Source organism: Anser cygnoides, chromosome 26, assembly GCF_040182565.1.
Source record: "Anser cygnoides isolate HZ-2024a breed goose chromosome 26, Taihu_goose_T2T_genome, whole genome shotgun sequence".
Lineage (NCBI taxonomy): Eukaryota > Metazoa > Chordata > Aves > Anseriformes > Anatidae > Anser > Anser cygnoides.
In genome coordinates, this window is record NC_089898.1 from 1752791 (window position 1) to 1778194 (window position 25404).

Below are 25404 nucleotides of genomic sequence, written 5' to 3' on the forward strand. Positions count from 1 at the left end.
CTGGCTGCTCCAGTTGCACGCTCCTGACTGCTTCTTCACCTCACCGGTCACGTGTGAACAATTGAGTAAGTTTGTTCAGTGTAAATCCTCTTCTTTAAACTCATTAAAGTGTGCCAAGCCTCTCTAAGAGCCATTTGACAAACTCCCCTGAGTGGCAAAGTAGTGTTTATTACGATTATTATTACTATTATTATTTTTCTCTCAGCTCCATCTGTAATGTAAACAACATTATGTTTTAATTATCTGTTTGAAAAGGAGATTTAAAAGTGAATCCCGCATGAACCTGGCCAGCATACACAATAGAAATCCCCTCGAGAGCCGCCCTGGTCGGTGAAATCTGACATGGGAGGCATCGAGGGTGTCTGGCAGGAGCAGAGCTCAGCGGGCACGGCCGTCCCGTACCCTTGGTCTTTTGTCCCATGGAATCGGGACGGAGAGCTGATGGCTCACCCCCTCCAGAAGGCTGCTTTTCTAGGGCTGTTCCAGCTAGATGTTAGGGGAAGGTGCTGGAAAAAAAGGTGTTTCTCCACCTTAGCTAACGAGATCAGCACCCGTTCGGCAGAGAAGGGGCTCAGGAACTAAAAGAGCATCACCGAAAGAGGAGGGAGGGAGATCGCCGTGGTTGCCATGGCTCCTCGGCTCGGCACGATGATAATGAGCAGGGCTTGAGCAGGCAGCGTGCCTCTGCGGATGCCATACAGATCACCAGCTGGAGACCTGCTGTTCGTGGCCCGCTTTCCAGACCCCTTTTTCTTCCCTCTCCCCTAAACCAGCTCTGCGCTGTCCTCCCCTACAAAGGCAACTGGGAGCCTCTCTGCTGGTCTTCCTCCCCTGTGTTTTAATGAGCAGGATTTGGAGGGGGACGCTTGGACTCACCCCAATAAAAGAAATGGGAAGGATAAGTTATTAGGACAGGTGACCAAAGGGCACGCATATGCATTCATAAATTAAAGATGCTGCCAAAAGGAAAGGCACGCTCGGGGAATGAAGTCATATCGAAAACAAGACGGGAATGAATTGTTGCAAAACCCAAAAAACATTTCTCTCACTTCTAAATCCTGAAGTAAACTCAGCTTTGTGACCCCTTTTTCACACCCTTGCATTGGGACAAATCTATTTGCCAGTCCTCCTCCGCAGTGCAATCACTCTGGTGTTTAATGTTCTGCATTTTCCATTACCGCTGATCTCCTGAAATGAGAGGCAGGAGCCCTGGCTGCCTCTGCCTGTGCCAGAGCTGGCCGTGGCGGCGGAGCCTCTCCCTGCCCTTCCCCTGTGCTAAATGCAGTGAAAAGCCCTGTAAGGAGGATGGACAGCAATGTGCTACGGTCTTCAGCGCTGCAAAGCCCTTTTTTCCCTTCCTGCACTCCAGAGACATCGGCAGTCCCCCAGGAGAAGCCCTGGAAGGTGACTTAGGTGGGACCTTAACACCTCAAAACCAAAGGGCTCCTGCAGACTTGGCAGAGGCCCTCCTGTGCCTTGCAAATCCACAAAGCTCAGAGTTCCTCTGGGAGGAATGACACTGAGAAGATGTGAGATGAGAATATTAACACCCCAGGGTTACCAAATAAAAAAAAAAATTGATTTTTAATAACTCTAACCATCTCTTCAGCTTTCATTAGTCTCCTCTTTGGCTTTATAGTGCTGGGCATGAAGAATATGAGGATTTGAAGAATTAACTGAGTTAATGAGGGCTGATTATTAATGTTCAGAGCTCAATAAAAAAGGGAGAGAGAGAAATAAAACACAAAAAAATGAGCTGAAAATAAGGGTAATCTTTCATTCCCCCCAAATGAGATACATTGAATTATTGCTATACTTAAAACTGAAGCACCCAAGGAATGGAAATAAATACCTCCTATTAGCTATCGAAGAACCTGTGAAATTTGCTGCAAACAAGTGGCCAAGTCGGGGGAAGACGATGACCATCAGGAAACGGAGCTGAAGACTGAGGAGGTTGCCCAGGGCCAGGCTGCCAAACAACCCCTGCGGGGAGGTCCCCAAGAACCTCACGTCCCAAGGTCACCAGGAACCCAGCATCCTGCCCTGCCCAAGGTTTGTAGGGGATCCTGGACTCGGGAGAACCTGGGCCATCATCAGAAGCTGTCAGGAGCTCGGTTCCTCTGAAGGTTTTAGCCTTTGGTGCTGTAAAAGACCTGTTCTCCTGCACCGCTGTGTGTGTGACCATTAATTCCTCATCGCTAACGAGAACTGTGCGGGCAGGACCATTGGTTCTCCTGTCTGTTTAGGTTGCAAAATCTTCCGGGGAGGCATTGTGTGTGGGAATATGAACTCAATCCAGGCCTAGCATCGCACCCGAGCACAGATATTAGCGATGGTAACCCCTTCCTCGCCTCCATCCCTGGCTCCTAACCAGCTTCACCCTTCCGAGAAAGCAAAGCACTCAATTATCTGCATAGAAGGAAAGAAATACAGAATTGACTGTCATTGCTCCTTCTCCATGGGTGGGATCGTCCAGCATTGTCAGGGCTAATGGTAATTGATGTTTCCTTTCACACCTGCTCTCTTTCCTGCTTTATTAAGCCTCTGCAAACACTGCTGTCCCTGGGGGAACAGTGGGAGTGGAGGAGGAAGCCTGTGGAAGAGAACAATTCCGGTTGTTCAGCACGGCGCTTTGCTAAATTGCATTCGGCCTCTTTTGCAGAGTAATAAAGTGTTGTCTGAAAGGCAGCATGGAGTTTTAATTTTCCCATTGTCAATGGATGCTGTAATCACGTAATTAACAAAGTGCGGGAGATAGTCATTTAAAGCGAGCCGAGAAAGCCAGCACATGAAGCAGATGCTTGGGGGAGTGGAACAACTTCTATTTGTGCTCTTCTAGCACTGGAGACCTTTTCATTACTTAGAAGATGGAGGAATCACGTTTGGATAGCAGGAGTAGCTAGGAGGAGGAGCGTGCTGTGTTCTGCTGGTTTGCTCAGCTCTGCAGATGCTGAGCATGGACCAGGCCTTGGTGCTGGGACGAGAGCAGCTCTGTCGCGGCGCCTCTCCTGGGGCTGGGATCGGGGAGGATCAGACCCCGGTGTGCCCAGCAGCCCCCATACAGCCTCCTCCTCTTACCCTCCCTCTTTCTGTTCACGTGTAGGTATTTTAGGGTGAGGAAATGTAATCTGTCTGCAGGGAAAACTTTCTTCCCCAGTGGGTATTGACCAAAAAAAGAGACAGTCTGGAGGAAGAAGGGAAAGCATATTTTTAACGCGGGAAATGCCTCCCTAAGCCTGGGAACCCAGTAAACAATTACAGCAATGGAAGGATTGCGGAGATTTAGAGATGCAAGAGTGCTGATAAAGGCTGAGCTTGCCCCATTTATCTCTCAGCCCCTCTCAGCATATTTAGCGGGAGCTAAGAAGCACCTTGCAGAACTGGAACAGGTGGATTTAAATGATGGCCTCTTCTGTTCTGGCTTTTTAATTTCACGTCCTGTGGATACTCCCCTCCTTCCTCAGAAACGTGGAGTCCTCTTCATCTCCAGAGATATATTACCTGCCTGTCCCCACCTCCACGCTGCTGAACTTGAAATTTTGTACTTAAAGGACATCGTGGCTTTGCTAACTTTAATTAGGAAGAGCTACAACCCCACAGGTTGCAGGCAGGGAGTGCAGACGCTGGGAGGAGCTGGGGCCTGGGGAGCTGGTTTGTGGACCAAAGCGAGCTCAAGGCAACATTGCAGGTCGGTGTTCTTCCTCCAGATGTTTGCTGCTGTGAAGCTCCTTTGACTATCAGGCCCCTTTTAAAAGTACTTGTTTGCTTTATACCTCATTAACCAAGAAAGAAATTGCCCAGCAGAGGCCATAATTTTGTGCTGCTGACCTCTGGATGCTCTGTACTGCTGTGGCTTTGAAGAAACCATCAAGGTTTGTAGTAGTATTTATGGTATGGCAGCGTTTACAGCCCCCAGCTGAGAATAAGACCGACAGTACTAGGTCTTATCCATCCACTGTGAGCGACTGTGAGGCACGAGTTTTGGGGCTTAAAAGAGGAGGGAGCAAACAGGCTGCGGGGCTGCCCAGGAGGGCAGTGCGGGTGTGTGACCCCCTGCTGCGGGCACCCTGGTGCCTGGCCACAGGAGAAGTGAATGGAGCTGTGCTTGAAATTAGTCCTTTATCCGGGCTTCGATATATACTGGGATTTAATAGGAACAGCATTCGGATTATGTAAAGGTTTGAGACAGATCGTCAGTGGGACTGCCCCTACAGTCAGCGAAGGGAAGTAGCTGCGGTTCTTGCATAAATCATCCCTAGCAGGCAATGCTGGTACTCGATGTTACGCCCCTGAATAGTATGTGATGTGTGTCCCCCACCGAGCTGGTAGTTTGGCTGTGCCTCTCAGTGCCTCATTTAGTGTTTCTGGGGTAGGGCCAGCAACCAAAGACCCCCAGCATCTTGGTTTTACCCATAAGATCACATCTGTGCAAAATTGATGCCAGATTTACTTACTAGCACGAATGCACAAGCTCACTGGAGCGAATCCCCATTCGCATGGGTGTAAATAAAAGGAATGTTATTTCTGTGTGCTGCACATCGTCCCTGTTAAGATTTTTTCCAGGACTGTCACTGTCTGCAGTTGCCCTTCCAGATGGGGGAAGAGGAAACCTCACTGGCAGCTACAGTGCTAGCAGCAGCGCAGAGCTTGCTTCATCTGCAAGTCACTGCTCGCACAGCCCGCAGCCACCCACAACAGTAATTATTCACAGCTCTTTAAATTCCTTTTGTACTTCTCCACTGCAATTTTAAATCACTCCATCAGTTGTGACAGTTTATGAGGGCTGATGTGGCTCATCCTCTGGAACAGACAAGTGTGGATTGGAATGATTTTTTCCACAAATTCCATTTTATTTTTCACCCTGTGTTTTCCCTGATCCTTAAGCCATTATATATCAACTGCTTGCTTTCATTGTCTTTCTTTCTTTCTTTCTCTCTCTTTCTTTCTTTCTTTCTTTCTTTCTTTCTTTCTTTCTTTCTTTCTTTCTTTCTTTCTTTTTCTCTTTCTTTCTCTATTTCTCTATTTCTCTATTTCTCTATTTCTTTTTCTCTCTCTCTCTCTCTCTTTCTCTCTTTCTCCGTCTTTCTGTCTTTCTTAACCTTGAGGAAGTTTTGTCAGCAGGGCTGGAGCCCAAGTTATTTTCTCATATCACCCAGTGTGTTCGCAGCTCCACTACTCCCCCACAAATGACAGGCTCCGTATTGTGCCAGGGAAAGGTAAATTGTTAAGTGCACAGACTTCTGTTAACACAATAGCTGACAGAGCGCGGTCTCTTTGAGCTGCCAGGCATCCATATGATTTTTAAACAGCTGTCACTTAGGTGCCTTGGAAGGATGAACAGCACTCTGAAAGCGCTTAAGATGCAAGGTAAGATACTTGCTTATGTAGCTCCTGTAAAATGATGAGCCCTGTTAATTAATCACTCCCCTTCCAGGGTAGGTGTCAGAATCAGACAAAAGCCAGTCAGTAGAAACAGAAGCATGAGTGTTGTGCAAGAGAGGAGCGGGCGGCGGCAGGAAACGGGAGGAGGTGAAGGAGCAGTGCTGGGGATGGAGGCATCACCCCATGGGCTAAACTATGCCAGAGCTGACCGAGCTCCTACAGTTAACCTGTGATGACTCTCCTTAGCTTACCCACGGCAATGCAGAACAGAAAAAGCCCTACTGGAGGTTACCAAGCTATGCCAGTGTAAAAATCACCGAGGCTTAGAATTTTAAGATTTGTTGAGGTGCTAACAGCTGTTGGAATCGATGGCAGCCAGATAGCTGAGCTCCTTTAAAAACAGCAGATCTTGCTGAAAGCCAGTGAAGTCAGTGGATTGCAGCAGAAATTCGTCTCGAATGGAAACGTAGGACAGGATCAGGGAACAGTCTGCTGTGGCTCTGTTGGTTTTTTGTACTGTTACCCTACAGGTGGTCCCGCTCTCACTGCACGTCTGCATAAGCAAATGCAGGACAGGGTTCTTCTTCAGACAAAGGGTCATGTTCAGATGTAAAACTCAAGTAATAAATCGTTTCCAGATGCACAGCTAGGTCAAGGGAAGGAGTCAGCAATCCCTGGGCAGTTTTATGGTCTAATTTAATTTCTCAAGTGTGTCAGTCTGTGGTTCGTATAGTCCCTGACACATGTGCTTGGCCAAAACCTAGAAATAGGAGTATGTGGGTGGCAGAATAACTCTAGTTGATACAGGAATATAGACTTTATCAGCAGAATGAAATCATCGGCCTCTTATTGGTTTGAATTACTTAACCTGTCCTCTCCTACCGAGTCGGATCTCAGGCTGATATATATCAGCAGAGGATCTTCCTCACGGCAGCATTATCAGCAGAGAAGGAACTCCTGACAAATGTGCATTAATTATCTCGGAGGAAGTGTTTGCAGCTACACGCACAGTTGAATTTTGCCTTCAGGTGTGTCTGCTTGATCTCCATTTAAAATGGGAGCTGCATCAGCACAGCTGAAGGCAGAATTTGTGCCAGTGTGGTTTGGAGCAGCAAACCAGACCAAGCTGTAAATACGGCCAGGGCCTTCTCTCCTCAAATTCATTTACAAAAATGTCTAAGCTGAGCCTGCATTTTGTTCAATATCCTCCCTATCTTCAGGTGCAGAGAGAAGTATTTCAGGCTTTGTGTTGAGGGTTTTTGTCCTCTTTTATCCTAGAAAACAGCTGTATGAGGCCACACAAGTGCCTGAGGGGGGAAATTATGCTGTGTGATGGCTGGTGAGGTCACATAACACCACAAAAGCTGTCATTTTTCTGCAATTGATTTCCTAAAGATAACTTGTGGTCTGTGTGCTGTGAAAGCTAATTTAAAATAGAAAGATGAGTCTTTCCAACACACCTTGATTGGCAATTGTGATAAATTCCTATAATTACTATTGACTCCACAGAGGGTTTTCATTTGTTAAAGATGTTGCTGAAATGACAGCCCAGAAATGGAATAAAACAAGCGAAGGAGAAAGTTGCAGAAAATGCCTGTCTTTGCAGAGTTCCCTGAGTAAATCTACAGTGAGCCACCAGTCTTCCTTCTCTCTCCCACCAGCATCTCACTTGTCATAGTCAGATAATGCACAGTGAGGTTTTTTTGTTGTTTTCTAGCCAGGTAGTTTCTAACATGGCCGTTTATTATTCAGTCCTTGTACTAGAACATGGAGCAATGTGCACTTAAATCACATGAGTTTTAGTCATAGGAATGAAATATTTACAAATGTGAACTATTTCGCAAGTTCCTATGGTCTCTACCAAGCATTGAGAAATTATGAGCGTCACCCAGAAATATTTTAATCTTTTTTTTAAAAAAAAAAAAAAAGTCACAGGTTTAGCAATGCTATAATACATCTTCTGATTTCTGATTTTTTCTAGTTGCTCTTGCTTCACGTTTTCAAGCTTTTGTCATTCCCTCTCTCCCTTTTTAAGAAAAATCAAAATTAAGATGTTATGGTCCTGGCTCTGGTGCATTGACTTCAGCGAGACTTGGAAGGAACCCAGGAGGGAGAGATCTCCAGAGCTGTTTTGCTCCCATTAAGGGACCAAAATATGAGGCCGGGTCACTCAAAGAGCTCGTGCTGGATACCGAGTTCTTTTAACAAGCAGACCACACCTCTGTTAACTTGGTTATTCCCTTCCCTGCTCTTTGGAGGCACCCTCAGAGCCCACACTGCTTTTTAACCCCTCGCTGGTTAAGCAACACAGGCCTGGAGCTGCAAAGAATGCCAGTAAGCACGAGCAAACCAAAGGGGCTGGCTAATTTTCTTCTGTAAAGAAAACTATGTGTTTATGTCTGCTATTTGTTTCCAAAAGAAAAACAGTTCATAAGCGACAGACAGAGGCCGTATCTTCTGTGCGAAATGCTCAAAAGCAAGCAGGGATTGTACTGGCCACACACAAAACAGCACCTCTGCGTTAGAAATTTCCCTTCCCTAAATTTGGCCAATTGTGTGGGTGTTGAAAACTCAGCCAGAAGCCGTGTTTCTTGGAGTCGAGAAGGGAGTGAACACAAAGCAGCAGAAAGGGAAAAGAACAGCAGGTGAAATGAGCGCCTTGTAGGAGTCCTCCTCTCATTACCGCAACAATGATTTGGCTTGTGCAGTTCTGCTTTTGGGCCTTTTCCCTCCTTGGAGACAGAACACTTAATGATAAAATACCCCCTTTGTTAAAGCAGAACTAATATTTAACAGCTGCAAAGCAACCCGTTCGCACTGGAGTTAGCTTCCTCAGCCGGGAAGGAAGGGGGAAAATGTCAAGGGCACAGCAGGCGCTGCGGGCGCCTCCCAGCCTGCGCGTGATTGCGGCTGAGGGGAGGTTTATCGATTGCTTGTGCCCAGGTCTGTGGGCAGACTGCACATCCAGCACTACACGTGTGTGCATGGCTCTACGGCACGTACAAATCATGGTACGTGGCACGTACAAGTCATGGCTAGGAGCACATGGGCTCCTGAGAGGTAGGGCCTAGGCCCTCCCCTCACCGAGCAGTCCTGGAGGTGGGGCAGGTGTGTCCACAAGGCCTGCTATACATAAGTGGTACATATCCTAACGTAGACACACATTATTACCCGCTTTAATATGTCATTACGTGAACTCACAAGTGGCTGCAGTCGCCCCAGGAGTACACGGCCCTGCTCACAGCCACAGAAGACTCCATGCTTTGCTTCCCATTGTGAAGAAGCTGGGAGTTGTCAGTGGCTTAAAGCGTGCCAGCTGCAGTCTGCCCAGCCTTCTGACGCCTTGGTAGACAGACCACTCACAGGCAAACCTCTCTGCACGGAGTGAACATCCTGGGGTCCCAGCTCAGCCCCGTGTGCGAGTTGTAGGCCTTGGGGTGTGTGCCCTGCAGGAGAACAGAGCGAGCAGCATAGAGCATAGATTGATGAGCCAACAGAGGAAAGGAAAATTGAAGCTCTTCCTACAGAAATATGACAAAACACGGAAAAAATTCAAGCAGAAAAGCCACTATAGTTCTGCGTTCTGTAAGAATTTTGTGGGCAGAGAAAGTGAACTTCTGGCACTGATGGACATTTCTGAATCGACTCTGGTGGGCCTGCGCTGGAGCGCTCAGCACAGGGATTTCACAGACTGAGGCTCTTTGGAGGCTGGGTTACTGTTCTCAGTAAGGGTCTGCATGCAGTGCTAAAACCTCTGTGCTGAAGAGGAGCGGAAAACTTCCTTTACCCCCCCAGACCTGTGCTTGCGGGCCCAACTGTCTCCTTCAGATTCTCGCTGTTTTTGGTGGTTTCAGGTACCTGCATCATCCAAGACCAGCCCCTTTCCGCTTCTTTCTTAACCCCCTCCCAGCCAGCACAGCCCCGTGCGTCCCAGCAGAGTTACTGTGCTGTCTGCTGGTGTAGGGAATGGCAGAATTTGGCCCGTCTGGTTGCTGACGATACTTTCCTATCATTCCCAGTTCCTGAGTAATTACAATAGCTCTGCATTGCTGTCAGCCATAATATTGGCCCAGTTCTCCTCCTCCTCTGGGATTCCAGGAGCATATCCACGGGTTCCAGATCCATTCTGCATTCCGGCCAAAGCCTGGCGAGTGCAGCGTGTGTATCACACCGATTACCGCTATAGCATGAGTAATTTGGGGAGGAGGGAGGTGAGGGAGCAGAAAAAGAAAGCTTCTCCAAATCCTTCAGCTCTTCACTTGGACACCGTGAATGAGATATTTAAATACGTTGCCATGGAAACAATCAAAGAAGGGGGTCTTTGTGTGTGTGTGTGTGTGTGTTTTAGTAATCCCAAAGGGGGTGTTTAATTGGAATCAACCACAGCTTTTTAACTGTGTTTTAAATTGGAGAGAAATAAAAAGAAGAAGCTGCCAGAAAAGGAACATTAAATAAAGGGGGGGAAAAAAAGCCCACATGAAACAAGATGGGGGGAGAAAGGGAAATCAAAAGAATAAATTTACTGTAACTGGCAAAGGATTCATTAGGGTTACAACAAAGCTCAGTTCAATTTCCCTCCTATTGACATTAACGAGTTTGATGTAGGTCTAGCCTGAAAGGCAGCAAGAACATCTTTCTCTCTCTCCCCCTCTGCCTGGTCCCAGGGGACCGAGCAGCTGTCTGTAAATTGCTCCACACAGGGGAATAAGGTTTCTTTTCTTCCCTCCTCGCATTTTTCTTTGTCCGATCGCACCCGCTCGGAGCGGCGCCCTAGGAGCCTGCCTCGCCACTTGCACTCGTTGCAGCATCTCCTCCCTCCTGGACTCTGACATGGACGTGCCATTTTACTGCTGATGGATCCGAGAGGTTATTTATTGCTATCCCCCAGCTTGAATGCATTGGGCTATTACCATGGTTATTTTTGGTTCCAGCAACAGCCCCTCTGGGCTTGTAATTAACTATTATTATTGTTAGTACTGGGGTTACTATTTCAGCTAAAGGACATTGTTAGTACAAGAGCAACCTCACTGTGAGTAAACCTATGCTCAAAATTTGGGAGATTTTTCCGCGTTGAAAAGGCTGATCCTGAACTAAGGGCAGTGGCAGAGGAAGCCTAACAGTTTCAAGAGAAAACGTGATAGGGTATGAATGAGATCTTATCTCAGAGAGCTGAACTTCATGGTCCAGAAGGTCTTTTCCAATCTCTGGCTCCTATGTTTTATGCTTTTTGTATTAAAACAAGATGTCAGAGGGTCAGAATTACAATGCACTGTGTATTCACTCATTCACACACAGAATAGGAGCCGGTTCCTGACCCTTGTGTAAAAAGACAAGATTACATTTGAGATGAATTCTGCGTGGCCGGAGGTGCCGGTACTTGCACGCCGAGGAGGGGGCACTGATTCCAGGTGCCAGGATCAGGCTCTGCTGCCCTGCTGCAGAGAGACAGCACAAAATTAGCACAGGAGACAGTCACCGGGAGGAGCCCAGAGGCACAGCGTGAGGAAGGGACGTATTCAAGGTCCAGTTTTACTGTTATTTTTAGATAGAGCATATTTTGCCACTCTCTAGAGAGGAAATGGGAGACTGCTGCTTGGTCCTGCTGCCTTTTGGAAGGACTTGGAGCTGACGTGACAGAAGAAGTTACACGTTTTTGTCATTATTAATAATCACCTACTGCGCTCATCAGCGTGGTTGTTGGAAACTGGGAATGCCCGGGGAGGTGAGGAAATCAGAGCCTGGGCAGGATCAAACGAGCTCAGCCTCAGCCGTGCGTAACCTCGCTGTTACTCCGAGAGGTCTGTGTGAAGAGGCCGTGGTTGAGATGGAGCACCCGGTGCTCGGTGCCATCCCAAAAAAAGCCGTCTGCTTGGAGACCCTGGCACGCTGTCAGGAGCAGCTTTACCTCACAGACTAGAAATTAGGGCATGCTGAGCTCCCATCAGCTGAAATAATTCTGTTTTGGCAATATTCTCCCTTCCAGCTTGGCCATTCCTTGGCTAGATCTTCCAATTTTCAACCACGGCAGTCCCAAGCCCTAGCTCAGGTGCAGAAACCTCCGCTCGCTTCTCCTTCCTTTTTGCCATAAACCAAACTCCTTCTGTGAGCTTTCCCCCTCTCTCCCCGACTCTTTGCAACTGGCACCTTCCTTGAAGAAGAGCAGCAAGAACGAAAATGTATAGCCGTAATAGATTTTCCCCACCGGAGTGTACGTTAAATTTAAGGCTTTGCTCTGGACACTGAATGGTTGGTCATTAACGCACTTCGAATCAGCAGCATAAAACAATCCTCATAAGTGCTCCCGTGAAAAATGGTGGCAGAGATCAGAAGTGATCAGAATGCAGACGGGAGCTGCAGCTCTGGGCGTAAAAATGATTAATGAAAAATCCCCGGCATCCTTTCTTCTCTTTGCAAGGGAGGAAGCGAGCGAGCTTGACAAGAACAACGGCTCCTCGTGTGAGGAGGATAATAGCAGGAATGATATGTCTCCAGGAGATTCCCAAGGCCTTGCGCGCACATAATAAATTGCCCTTGTCACTTTTGGGAAACTTATGAAGAAAGATCGCCAAAGCCAGCGGAGGCAATGAGGGAAAAGAACAAAAGACTCAACCCCAAAGAGCCCGGCCTTGCCTGGGAGGCGCACCGGCTCCGCTCACCCCTCGCCTCCGTTTGCTCAGCAAAGTGTTTCTGAAGTGAACAGAAGGAGTTGGGTCCCTGGGCTCATAAAGTATCTGTCAGCGTGTGACAGCAGTAAAGCCAAGGCAGGGGCTGCGGGATGCAAAGCCGTACATCTTAAACCCTGTTCGAGAGAGCAGGGGAGCTGCTGGCAGGCCCCCGGTGCTGCCGGGCGGGCGCTTGCAGCCAGGGGCCCAGGAGACTGCCCGGGACATCCTGGTAGGTGAGGGCTCTGGCTTCAGAGAGCTTCCTTTCTTCCCAATTCCTGTCATATTCCGTACATGAATGGTGTAAATCACTTGTTCTCTTCATGCCTCAGTTCCCTTCAAACAGAAGTGCTCCGTTCCTGCTCTCTCCTGGCTACTTAGGCTGAAATTCTGCGGGGCGGGCACCGTGTCCCACCGCCCACATGTACTGCACAGGAGCCCCTTGTCATACATACGCAGCCAGGCCCTTTGATACCGAGCTGGTCTCCCTGTCAGGCACACGGTATCATGCCACAGAGCCGTGCAGACGGAGCTTTGCTCCTGTGAGTTTGCAAAAACCCGCTGGTGAGGCGCAGAGGGATTCAAAGGCGGGGGTCACACCGGGAAATCTGCTTTAATTTCCTGCTCTGCCTCCAGCTTCCGTGTGCCATCGTAAATCACTGAAAGCAAGAAACATGAAGATAGATCGGCTTTGCAATGCTCGACTGGTGCTGCCCAAAGCACACGGGGACTATCTAACAGAGTGCAATCAACATATCTCCAGGCTGCTATTTGGGCATATGCAGGAAAGGCAATTTAGCAGAGCAGGGGTCCTTTAGGCAGCGGCTCAGAAGTGAGATAGTTTCCCTTTGTGAGTCATCTGGCAAGACTTAGGACCCTGCAAGTGATCTTTGTGGATTTTTCCCGTAGTGGCTCAGTGGCATGATCTCTGTATTTTAATAACGGGGATGGCAGCGCTTGCTGTTAGCCCTCTTTCCCGTGGGCATTCATTTGAACACCTGCTGCAGGTGGCTCGTCCTTCCTTGCTACAGCACCACCGGCCTCAGCTGTGAGGATATTTCCATCAGTGCCTGCCAGGTGCATGGAGAAGATAAAGGCAGGTCCTGCATTAATGGCTGCTCTTGGGATTTCTGTTGTAGCTCCAGGACTGGCTGCGAAGGGAGGGCTGGATGGCAGCAGGTAAAAGCACCCCTTGGCAGAGCAGCATGGCCACGGTCAAGCAGATGCCCCCAATTCTGCTCTGTGTTGTTCCTCTGAGAAAAATGGAGGGGAGTGTTTTTTGCTCGAGCACCAGGTCTGTGTGGAGAGATAACAGCCTGCTGTGGCCAGGTTAGCACTGTTGTTAGTGCAAAGCACGTTGTGGAGGTGGAGGAAGAGCTTTGTTGCACCCCCTGCCCCTGGGTAGCATAAACCAGGCAGGAGGCACTGCGCAGTGCTGACTGCCCTCGCCAGGACGGCTTCACCTGGCCACGCTTGTTTACCTGCTGTCATATCCTATTCATCCCGGCACTTTATGGGGTCAGGCTCTGCCCTCTGCTCCCAGGCTCAGCCAAGTTCTTTCAAGGTATTTGCCTTCCTGTGAGCATGCAGGAATATAGGCGGCCAGGAGCTGGGTCATTTATTTGGCCTTTCATGCTTCAGCATGGTGGATGAGGATGCTGATAAATAGCTGCCTGCACGAGAAGGACTATTTTTGGTCCTTAGTTCTCATATGTGGCCGTGTAAATTGTCTTCCTGCTCACCTGCCTCATGAACAACTGTTAAAGACCTCCGGATCTCTGAATGCCGAGCCCAGGGTTAAAGCTGTGCCTTAGGATGGGAGCTGAGGGTTTCCTGCTCCCTTACTGTAAATAAAAGTAAGTTTTTTCCCTGCCTACAGTCAGCTCCTTCCCATGGGGCAGGGACTCCGGGGGAGCACCGCAAATGCCCTTGGGGGAGCGTCAGGGCTTCATATTCCGGCTGCATCAAATCCTCGGGGATTTCACGGCCTGTTAAGTGCCTGATCCCTTGGCGCTTCCCAGCTCCCGAGGCACCCTGCTCCTGAGGGACCCAGAGCTGTGGAAGCACCAGGCCCAGGGATCACAGCTGCGTATCCCCCAGGAGAAAGGCAGAGGGGAAAAAAAACAGGGAAAAATCAGAGAAAAAACTGGAAAAGGAAAGCTCTGGCATAGGAGTGGTGTGCAGGAGGCTCAGTTTCAGGGCTGATTTTCCTTCAGCTCCCTGCATGACTTTGCAGCAGTCAGTGTGCAGAAATATGTGCTTTAATTTTCTCTCCTGTTTCTAAGCATATTTTCCTTTATTTTCTGTCTTGTCTAAGCAAGACAGAACTCAGGATAGATTTAGATACCTGCATTCTGTGACCGTACGTTTCCTAGTGCCATGGGACGCTGATTTCATTTGGATTTCTAATTTGTTTCACAATACTGTGGAATAATTAGAATTATTAAAGCTAAAATGTTCTTTGCTGCCTGTTTGCACTAGGCAAAGCAGCTCAGACTGTCACGTCTTTGGGGAGGGGAGAGGAGGAGGTTTGTTTTTTTTTGCTGCCTCACAATCTTTTGTCCTTCACGACCTTTACTTCTTTTGCTAAAATTAACATTTCTGCTAAAGACAGAGGTGGGAAATTGGTCCCTCTTCCCACTGCACCAAACATTCCTGCCGAGGAAATGTTATTCCTTTCATAGCCGTGCTACGTGGCATATCGGTTGATGTGATCTGCCCTTTCTCGGGCTAAATCATCGTCTCTAATGTTTTTCTTCTTTCATTATTACTCTCCTCTCCTTGAAACACGAGTACTTTCTGTGTTGACTGTAACATTACTGTCTCTGCTGGTAGCAGATGGAAAGCCGAGCTGGAGGTACAAGTCATGTTACCATAAGAGCCAGCAGCAAAATGTAATGGTTTCTAATGTAACCCTTCAAGTCATTGACAGAGCAGTTTCTCATTTTTTTAAGAAAAAAAACAACAACCCTGAGGCACAACTAAGTGTGCTGGTAAAATCCTGTCTTTAGTTGTTGGGAGTTTTACAACTGGCATTGATGGAACTGGGAATTTTTAGCACTTCTATTGGAGGAAATCAATCACACGAGAGCTTTCCTGGGGATAGGCAGGAAAGGATTTCCATACTACAAAATCAAGCAGCAACGTTTTCAAAAGGAAGACTACTTCTGATAATCTAATTTGAAACATCAGTTCGTTGTCTAATCAGCTGAAGCAAATCAGGCCCAAGTCGTCTTGAGTGCATGCAATGAAAATAAGAATTTCCGTTTACTGGGGAGACCCGTTGTGCCTGTGTTTGTTCCAAGAAAACAATTAAGAAGTGACAAAACATTTTTTTGCAGTTTGTTAATTTCAAATGTTCATTTTGGATTGACCCAACGTATTTTTCACCCCCCCCCCCAGCTGATGTTTTTCATTTGACAATGAGCTGAAGTTCCTGGGTGGGTATGAAGCTCTCTTGGGCTACAGCGGCATCCCGCATGGTAACTTGGGTGAGGCTTCTGCAAGCTTTCCAGAGTGGAACACCGCCGCTGGGGCTGTTCTTCCCCAGCTCAGAGCTCTTCCCTCCCTCGCTTCCCAGTCCTGTACCGCCAGCTACTGTTAGAGCAAAGCCCGAACTCGGGAGGCAAGAGAGGAGCTGATTTTAAATCCTTTCATTTGCAAATTCAGTGCCGTGTCATTGGTACATCTTCTGGAGCCCTATAGCCAGCATGGGATTTGGAAAGCTCTCTGTATTAGCTCGTCCCGCTCCCCGAGCCTCCTCATTCCCTATTCAGAGCTGCGGTGAGCCTTTGTGCTCCCAACGCCCAGCAGCCGCCGTTGCATCTCCGTTCATCGACAAAGAGAAACCTTATCTTCTGATGGACACATACAGCACGGTCTGTGTGACATTTAAATCTCCCTTTGTCGCCAGCTCAGATATTTGTGCTGTTAAAAGAAGACCGTACAGCCGGGTGATTTCATTACTGCAAATGTTATTACAGTGAAAGCCTGTTTGAGACGTAATGTCACTGAAGGGAAAATATGATCTAGCAGCGAGTGTGGCCTGCTAACGGGTGCTGGGATTCATCACAGGCTGAAAGAAACCTCTCCAACATCAGACCTGTTAATGGAACAGCTTTTTTTCTTCATCAAATCAAACCAGCCACTTCCTCAAAGCCCTAAGGCTAGGAATTAAAAAGAAGATTGAAAGGAATTAGGCACCCAACTCTCGCTGACTTTCTGTTTGAGCTCCTAAGCTCTTCTCCCTGCTTTAGAAATCGTCGCTGGGCTGTTGGGGTGCTTAGTGCCACAGACACAGTGAATAGAAACTCATTGTGTTAACAGTAGCTGCAGACCTCAAAAAGGCACCGCTGCCGCATGTCGTGCTCACAGCGATTAGTTCTTGCTCCAAGAACACCGAAGGGGGGAAATAATCACAGACGGGTCCTGGCCTCCCTGAAGTCAGCGTGAATTTGCCAGGGACCTGCCCCCAGCTTCTACCCCGATGCAGATATAATTCCTTTTTTTTCTCCAGAGCAGATCTCCCAAAGGCTTCGGGATTTGCAAGAGCAAGATTGGAGCTCCTGGAGGCAGAGGTGGCGCAGTCAGGTCTGCAGCTCCGGGAGCGCACAGCTCGAGGCACGCGGTGCAGAGGTGATGTTGGTTACGGAGCGCGGCCGTCCCAGCCCACCGTGCTCTGCTCCCAGCCCAGCGCCTTCGAGGTGCAGGTTTCCAGTGCCGATTGGCTCTATTTTGAAGATCTCTTTGCTATGCAAGATAGATGTGACCTTCATCTTGAAAGATTAGCCTTTAGAAAGCGCGAACAGCTCAGGCTCTTTGCTAATGGGGATCGTGGCTGTCTCAGCTGTGGGTAGTTCTTTCCCATCTGACATCCTTCCGAGCATTTAAACACAACGAGGATCAGGTCAACAGCAAACCTCCCACCAGCTTTAAGAAGGTTTGGACTGTGCCCTAGCCTGCTCTCCTAACAAGATGTGACAAGCTGAAGTGAGCAGTTAGACAGAAAGCATCAGGATTTCACAGCAGACTTTGCCAGCAACTTGCTGGGCTTTTCGGCTGTTTTTTTCTTACTGATTTTTTTCCCTCTGTATGCTATAGCAACTCAAATCTATCCCAGGCTGCTTCTGACATTAACAAGACAGCGGATGACAGGCAAAATGCGTCCACGAGCAATTCAGAGTCTCCCTGCTAAGTAATCATAAACACTGCAAGTTTGCAACAAAGCCAGCAGCTGTCTCTCTCCCTCTGGACAAGCGCTGCTTCCTCGCAAATTGAGGCTCTGCAGGTTTTACAGCTGTCGGACAATGAGTCTGGTGCTGTTATTTCCTCTTCCTTTTTTTTTTTCTCTTCCTTTTTCTTTCTTTTAATGGAAAATATCTCAGTGTTGCCAGAACTCAAGTGGCCCCCTCCAGCAGTGAATCGATACAGCCGAGTGACGAGGCTTTAACTCCTGTTCTCGCTGGCGCTGCCGGAATGGGCACCGAGGAGTTGTGTTACCTGCACATCCTCCGTTGCAAGGGTTTATTGCCTTTGATCACGTTTCTTACAGGGAAGCAGACGTCTGTTTCAGGGCTGGGAGAGGAGTTTACAGTGCTCAAATGGTGTCCAAAAGGTTCTGAGACTGGGGAGGCTGGGGAGAGCCCCTGGGAAGGCTGTAACCTCGAGCTTCGCAATTTGCTTCCAGACTGCTGGAGCCCCAAAAGAAACCTTTATCCCTGCCCTAAATGCAGGCAAGAAGAGAGTGAAGGTTATTACTTTATTGCTTTGATCGAGAGTTGGTACTACTTTGGATGGACTGGCCACGTGACCTTAGAAGCCTTTTGTGGATAAATTTTCGGCGATTTTTTTGAGGCGGCCTGCAGCAGCCCCCACCTTTGCAGTGCTGCATCCATGCAGCTAGGGAAGAGCATGGTGGATTGACCTCCCGCAGTTGGTAGTCGCTGGTCCTGAGCTGAGCACGCAGTCCCTCCAGGGCCATTTCAGTGCCAGGTGAATCACATTTGTCCAAATTCAGTATGTTGCTGTAATGCAGCTCTGCCATCCTGCAGGACCCCTTTCAATAACGCCACCTTCCTACCCTGACCATTACTGTGAAGAGGCTTAATTTTCTGTGGTTATTCTGCAGCTCTCTCTGCCCTCTGTGCTCCCTCCGTCTGCCACCCTCCTCTGCAGCGGGTCTATCAAATGGCACGCGTTGGATGAAATACATATTCTTTCTGTTTATGATTGAGTATAATAAACTCTGGCTCCTCTGCCTTCCAGGTGGCTTTTGGACACGCAGCATTTAGTGCGTGAAGTGATTGATCTCTGATCTTTAAAATAGAGCTGCAAAGACCGTGGTGAATTTGCATGCATGTGGAGTATAAAGCCAGGAAATAGCAGCTCTGAAACTCTCTAACCCCTGCCCTTTATTTCCTTGGGCTGAGTTTTCCATGTTTGACAATGCGTGTGGTGGTGATTTATGTATAACCAGAGCAGCCTCCAGTGGTTGGAGCTGTGAACTTTTCCAAGCTGCCCTTTATTGTAGCTCGCTTGCGGGTTTTGCAGAACCCCAACCCCGATTCCTCCCTGCTCCGAGCTCCGGCTTGGTGAGAAGGGGACAGCTGGGGGCAGCGGGTGCCCTGCTTGTTCTGCTGGGAGCCGATTCCCCTCCTAATGGAGCTGAAAACAGCTGCTCTGTCCTCGCTGCTGCAGGCCTGCTGCACGCAGCAGTTTTTGACGCTAGCTGAGACACGGGGACGAGGTGGCTGCCTGTGCCAGCATCCCACCCCTGTAGTAACAGCAGCACCCCACAGCAAGCAAGTCTGCCGGCTAGGGGATGTGGGAAATCCATGCTGGTGCTATCCTTAAACTGTCCAGCTCTATGGCAGTCTGTGGTGGTGCCTGTGGCTGGGGAGAGCTGGCCCTTACCTCTCCTGGGTGCCCACTGCTGTGCTTTAGCTGCCCAGGACCAATGGCCCTGCTCAGTCAGGGGGCTCAGCATCACGGGGTGATAAAGCTCAGAGGAGAGCGGGGTTGCAGGACGTCTTTGGGGCTGGTCCTGCAGCTGGATACTTCCTGAGGGAGCAGCTTTGAGAGTCACCGCTGGTGGGAGAGAGGTTTCAACCCCCCAGCGGTGTTTGTGCCCCCCTCCGAGCCTGCGGACCCGTTGCAGTGCTTCGGGTCGCCTCCTGCCTCCAAGGACAGGTGCTTCGGAAGGGACACACTGAGCTGAGAAATGCTATCAGGGAGCAAGGAGCGAGTCAGTCTCTGCTACAACACCGATGTTTATGGAAAACAAGGAGAGGAGGCGAGTCAGGGAGGTCAGTTGTGTGTCTGAGAAACTTCCCTTACGAAAAGACAGATTGCTGACACTTTTCCTTGCTGCAGCTGCCCAGGCATTCCAAAGCGTCTGAGATTTCATTATCTAAGAAGCAGTCACTGGCTTTGCTGGGGACTTCTGGCTGCTTTACAAAGCAATTCCAGTATTATTATTGGAGTAAAAACATACCAACTACTAACCCTCTGTTTAAATGGCCAGTAAGTTCCCTGCGGGCAACTCTCTGCCAAAACATTTATCCGTCTAATTTTATTTCGTGTTGGTTTTCTTCTTACTCAGATTTAACCTTTTGTGATGAGGGTTGTAGGCACTTCTGTGTAGAAGCGTGTTTTTCAGACTACTGGGACTGCAATTCCTTGGTGTGTGTGGTTAAGGGACGTGGAGCCAGTCCCCCTGGGGTGCTCGTGCGGCACAGCCACTGGGTGTAGGGGGCGTTTGGGACGGAGGCAGCTGCAGCCTGGGTTCCCTGAGGATCGGGTGAGTGGGGTGGGCAGGAGGGGCGTGGGGGCTGCCTGGACCTGCCGCTCTCACAGGTCTGTTCGCCTTGTGTGCGGGGCTCTCCTGGGCCTTGTTAGCACTGGGTGAATATTTCAGAAGGTGCAAAAGGACTGGAACAGACCGAGTCCCTCATGTCTGGTACCCTGCTCCTACAGCAGCCAGGAGTTAATGTTTGGGAAAAGTGCAGGGTATATCCCAAATGCCTTCCCCAAGCACATCCTCCAGCTTCTGGGCTGTTGTGGATTCCAAAACTTCATGGTGAAGGCTGAGATCAGTCCTCCAGGTGTGTCCAAAGCCCTTACAAGCCTGCCCATGCTGTCAGCTCACTGCACTGCCCTAACACTGTCCTTTCATTTAGCACCATGGGGAAAAAACGCCCGGGTCTGTGATGTGCCCAAAGTCATGAGCCCCTCTGAGGCTGCGCTCCCAGGACCTGCGCAGTCCGTGCTGGCTGTGGAAATGCCCAGCTAAACCTCCCCACGTCCGTACCCAGTATACGGGACAGGACAGGTTGCTGGTGATGCTGAGTTCGTGCCCAAAGCTTCTGAGGTTGCATCCTGAGACGATTACAAGTTCAGCTGAAAACAAAACAGAAAATGTTCCTGTTTAATTGAATAAGAGGGAGGCAGGGAACACCATAAACCTTAGGATGTGTTGTTTGGCCTGGAACAGCGTGTTTCGACTCTTCCTCAGGTTGTTTTTCCCACCACACTCCTACTTTCTGATTTGAGTCAAACTTTTAAATTGAACGCCAGCACTTCTAAGGGGATGGAGAATATTCTGCCTGGAAAATGCTTAAGCGAAATATTGCAGCGCTTCTGAAATGAATGGTGTCATTTAGAAAATGTCAAAACAAAAAGCTTCCATTTTTTGATTTTTTTTCCAGGGGAAAAAAAAGGTATTCCCTGACTTTGCCATGAATTTGTAAATAGATACCACATATCTCCACCCCCAGGCTTATTTTCTTAGCAAACGAAGAAAATGTCACCAAGCCCTGGCTCTGCCAAACTGACCCTAAGCGAGGGGTTTGGACAGGGTCAATTATAAAAAAGAAATGAAAGAGCATCCTCTAGAGACAGCGACAGAGTTACACTGTAGGTAACCATGTCATCAGCACCACTTTATCAGCTTTTTCTTCTCTCCTTCTCTGCATGCCTGTGGCTCTTGGTTTGCTGGAGGAGGAGTGAAAGCAAAGCTGGCAGCGGTATTTTGGTGTGTTGTTGTTGCCGCTGTTTTCGTCTGCATAGTAATGGGCATCTGCGTGTGTGCCTGTGCATGCCTGCATGCGATCTCTGACTCTGTGCCCGTCTCCCTCGTTCCTCCCTTAGCCATCCATGCACAGCATGATATAAACAAACCTGCCTCTGGACATGTCATGGCTTAAAATAGATGTTCATACATCAGCCTTTCTACAGCGGCGGCGGCAGCAGCAGGAAGACATGGCCGACTGGATCTGCCTGCCACCCTCGCTCTGAGCAGGGAAGCCTCAGCCCTCGCAAAGGTAGAGTACGGGGGGGGGCGTCTCCTTCCTCCCCGTGTCTGTCTGTCTGTCTCCGTGAGCGTGCGGGGCTGAGCAGCCTGTGCTCGCTCGGCGATGCCTCTTCGGAGCTCGCTCTGCGCCCAGGCAGCCTCTGGCTGGTTCTCCCCTCCCTCTGAGCACTGCACGGCTGCCAGAGGGGCTCCGGGGACAGCCAGGAGCCTGCTTGGGAGAGTGGGGAGCCGGCTCCCCACCCCGGGCTTGGCACCTGCAGGGGGGCCGCAGGTGGTGCTTGGGAGGGGTTGGGGTGCCAGGAGCGCTGGGGGGTCTGTTCGGAGGACATGGACGGGGGCAGTTTCTCTTCCCCTGCAGCACCTGGGGGGGCTGGCGTGGTGGTGTGCTGGGGGGGGGGGATGCTGGAGGCCAGCTTTGGGCCTGAGGTTTCATGAGCTACATCCCGTGATCGGTGCGGGCTGCTGTTTTACCAGCCAGCTGTAGCAATACGAGGGTCTGTCTGGCTCTTTACAGCCTCGTACTGGGGGTGTGGTGGTTTTTCAGACCCCTCTGCTGCTTGTTCCCTAATGCTGCCCGGGGCTGGTGGCGCGTGGCTGTGCTGCAGCCAAGGTCACCCAAGGTTTAAGGGCCCGGCACGCAGCCGTGCCAAATGCCGCCTGGACAAGGTGGGCTTTGCCAAGTCGGAATGCCCAGCGAGAAGGAGTCCAAAATTCGTCAGGCAGGGGAGGTGGCCCGTGCTCTGTGCTGGGGGCGAGCAGCCTGGGCAGCACCCCAGGGTGCCAGGCAGGGTCTGAGCTGCTCCCCCCGCAGAACAGGGGAGAGAGGGAGACGTGCAGCGTCTCTGGTCTCCCCCCGAGCTGCCTCATGCCCTTGCAATGTTTTCCTCCTCCGTGCATTGCCAGGAAATGGCCGGAGGCTTCTTCCTTCTGCGCCGTTGGCTGCTGGCCGGTGCCTTGGGCGAGATGTCAGAGCAGGCAGGCTGAGCTGAGCCAGCCCGGCCGGCCCAAGGGTGCCAGCACTGGGTGGCTGCGGTGGGATGCGTTTTGGACACCTCCCAGCCCCTCCAGGGCAGGAAGGGAAACGATCTCCTCGTGTCGGGGGGCTCTGCAAGCCAGTGGGGCAGCAAGGGAGCAAAACCAGGGGGCTCTGCCTACCGCCTGGCCGCAGGGACTGTCACTGCTCCGAGGCTGGCCAGGGAGGTTTCCTGACAAGTATCGGCATCATCTAAAGGGCTGAGAGCAGAGCCGTGTCCCAGAGGATGGGCTCTGCAAAATGGGCTTTCGCATCCCCTGAAATTAACTCTTTCCCACCCCAAACCTGTCCTGGGTGTTCAAATGCAGCAGCAGGACTGCTGTGCTTGGAGGGGTTAACGCTGCCTCTCCCTCCCCGCAGGCTTTTGTGCCTGGTCCGCAGGAGTCTGGGCCCCAGCCAGACCCTGCGTGGTGCCATATGGAATCCTCCACCTGTTTGGGGTTTTTCCTCCCCGATCCTGGTGGCTTGCCCAGAGCTGGCCGCCTTTCACTGCTTCTGATCACAGGTTGGCAGCGTCAGTTCGCGAGCTGGCATCGTCCCGCTGGCAGGCAAAGCCCCCGAGCCAGCTCAGAAGGAAGGTGGTCCTGTACAGAGCACCTCTTGCCAATATGGCCTCAACCCAACTCATGGGGCTGGAGCAAAACCTCAGCCCGTGGAGACTCAGCAATCTGGCTGCCTCTCCAGCTTCCCTCCCCAGCCCTGGCACCGTAAGCTGCTCCCCGGCAGCATTGCTTCTTGGAAGGGAGCGCAGGTGAGCGTGTCTCACAGCGGGAGCCGCTGGGAAGCTGGCTCGACACAGCCCTCTCGCCAGGAAGGTCAGGCTTGGCAGCTTCGGGCCAGCATTTCTACAAAAGGGCTGGAGCGAGAGGTCCCCGGCTCTTCTAACGGCACCTCCTCTGCTTCTGTAACAGGACCGTGGGTGGCAGCAGCAGCAGAAGAGACCTCCCGGCCCCCCTCCGGCCTTCACGAACCCACAGGTATGCCTTGTGGGTCTCGGCAGCTCCCATGGCTTTCCTGTCCAGGTTCTCCAGGAACGGCACCAGGTCGCCGAGCCGAGGCTCGCGGGAGGAGCGCAACAACCACCCCATCCTCAGCGTCTTCGAGCTGGAAAGGCTGCTGTACACGGGGAAGACAGCCTGCAACCACGCCGATGAGGTCTGGCCAGGCCTCTACCTGGGCGATCAGTACGTATCGGAGGGGGACAGGAACTGTGGGGCTGAGGGGTATTTGAAATGCAGAGGTCTGGGAGAGGAAAGCTGGAAACGTGAGGGAGAGGAGGACACGATGGGTCGGAGGAGGAGGAAGGATGTGAGCACAGCTGTGCTGAGAGATTGGAGAGCTGCTGGGGGGGGCGGGTGGAGGTGGCGTGCCCAAGGAGTCTGTGACATTGACTTAAAATTCTGGAGTCTGAGTCTGGCATCTTTCCTTTCCCTCTGATGAAAATGTTTGACCAGGACAGCCCTTACACCGTCCTTGGGAAATCTTCTTTAATGTTGAACTTTTCTAAACTTGCGTATCTCTGCTCTGTTCCTCCCTCCCTGCAGAGATATAGCAGCCAACCGCCGCGAGCTGGCCCACCTGCGCATCACCCACATCCTCAACGCCTCGCACAGCAAGTGGAGGGGGGGCGCTGAGTACTACGAGGGCACGGGCATCCGCTACCTGGGCATCGAGGCCCACGACTCTCCTTCCTTTGACATGAGCCCCTACTTCTACCCTGCAGCTGACTTCATCCACCAGGCGCTGAATGAAGGTCAGTGGTAAAGATTGGTGGGACGAAGCGGGGAGGGGAGAAGCTCCCTTTGGTGGGTGGAAAGCTGGATTAATGTGCTATTGCTAAGCATGCTAGAAAACAGGGATATTTCTAGACTGGTATGGTATTTTCTACTCTAGGTTGCCTGCTCCAAAGAGGAGATGGGCAAGATTAGAGCACTGGCCCCATAGATTTCAGAGTATGACTAGTTCCTATTCAGACTGTTTTGGGAGATCGTAATGCATTGACACCCTTTGCCAAGAGGAGGACCTCAGTGCATCACAGCCCTATTAAACTTGGGGCCCTACATCTAACCCTGGAGGCTGCACACCTGCAGTGCCAGGATGCACCATGACAAATGGTTGGGTCCTCTTTTTTTTTTTTTTAATTGGGATATTCGGTCTGCTGTGACACAGCCCCTGTGTTTCGCCCCCAGGAAGGATCCTTGTGCACTGTGCTGTCGGGGTGAGCAGGTCGGCCACCTTGGTCCTCGCCTACCTCATGATCCGCCACCACATGCCCCTTGTAGAAGCCATAAAGACGGTGAAGGACCACCGCGGTATCATCCCCAACCGGGGCTTCTTGCGCCAGCTGGTCGCCCTGGACAATGCCCTGAGGCTGAAGAGGAGTTCGTGATGGAGGACGAGCGGGGTTGTGCGGTGGGAGCAGCGTGTGTGCGGCGCCCACCTGCCCCCGGTGCCCTCTGCGTGGTAGGGGTAGGCCTTTCCTCCCAGTGCAGATGCTTGGCAGCTAATGGGTCCTGTGCAACCGGCCCTGGCCCCCCCCTCAGCTGAGGGGGTCCCCAGACATGCGAGCTATTCCTAGTGGTAAAGTCTAGGCCCTCAACCTGCAATCTCGGCACTTAGGTAGGCCTAACGTATCGCCTCCTTCCCAGCCTGCTCGCTCAGAGATGCCTCTGGAGGGACTCAGCCCCACGTTTCAGGTTACTCCCTACCCGATTCGGCTCCAGGAAGCCTTCAAGGGTTGGCTCTCCCACGTGGCAGATGCATTTGCCAAGCCGGTCCCGTCCCTCCCTCCCAGGAGACTGAAGCTGTGTGTGTTCCTCGTCTTGTTTCCCATTTGTTTTTGGTCTGCGTAGCAATGTGAATTAGCTCTGGTGTGTGGGCTCTGGCAAACAGGCCTTTTGTCGTAGTGTTTGGATGTCCCCCATGCCTAGTGTTAACCTGTGAAAATAAAGACAGCGCTAAGGAAGAAGTTTGGCCATCCCTTGTGTGCTTTGGGACAGGCTTTTTGTTTAGGCTGG

At 50.6% G+C, this 25404-nt stretch overlaps 1 protein-coding gene across 4 annotated transcripts; it reads left to right on the forward strand.

The window, feature by feature from the left end:
• The first annotated feature begins 11 nt into the window (after positions 1–11).
• Positions 12–25355, forward strand: DUSP26 (dual specificity phosphatase 26). Of its 4 annotated transcripts, none has more exons than XM_048047349.2 (5): positions 12–65; positions 21192–21364; positions 23299–23571; positions 23932–24140; positions 24577–25355. In XM_048047349.2, exons 3-5 carry the CDS (start codon positions 23393–23395, stop codon positions 24774–24776), a joined length of 588 nt encoding a protein of 195 aa, XP_047903306.1. In that variant the 5' UTR covers positions 12–65; positions 21192–21364; positions 23299–23392; the 3' UTR covers positions 24777–25355. The 4 variants fall into 4 exon arrangements, with proteins under 4 accessions (XP_047903306.1, XP_066839426.1, XP_013049894.2 ...); XM_013194440.3 differs by lacking the exon at positions 12–65 and adding an exon at positions 13206–13223; XM_066983325.1 differs by lacking the exons at positions 12–65; positions 21192–21364 and adding an exon at positions 13111–13223 and having other exon boundaries at positions 23410–23571.
• The last annotated feature ends 49 nt before the right edge of the window (positions 25356–25404 follow it).

Coding starts and splice junctions, on each gene's coding strand:
- DUSP26 (XM_066983325.1), top strand. CDS start 13,126: ATGGAGAAGATAAAGGCAGGTCCTGCATTAATGGCTGCTCTTGGGATT. Junction 13,224..23,409: donor GGAGGGCTGGATGGCAGCAG/GTAAAAGCACCC, acceptor TTTCCTGTCCAG/GTTCTCCAGGAACGGCACCA. Junction 23,572..23,931: donor GGCCTCTACCTGGGCGATCA/GTACGTATCGGA, acceptor CCCTCCCTGCAG/AGATATAGCAGCCAACCGCC.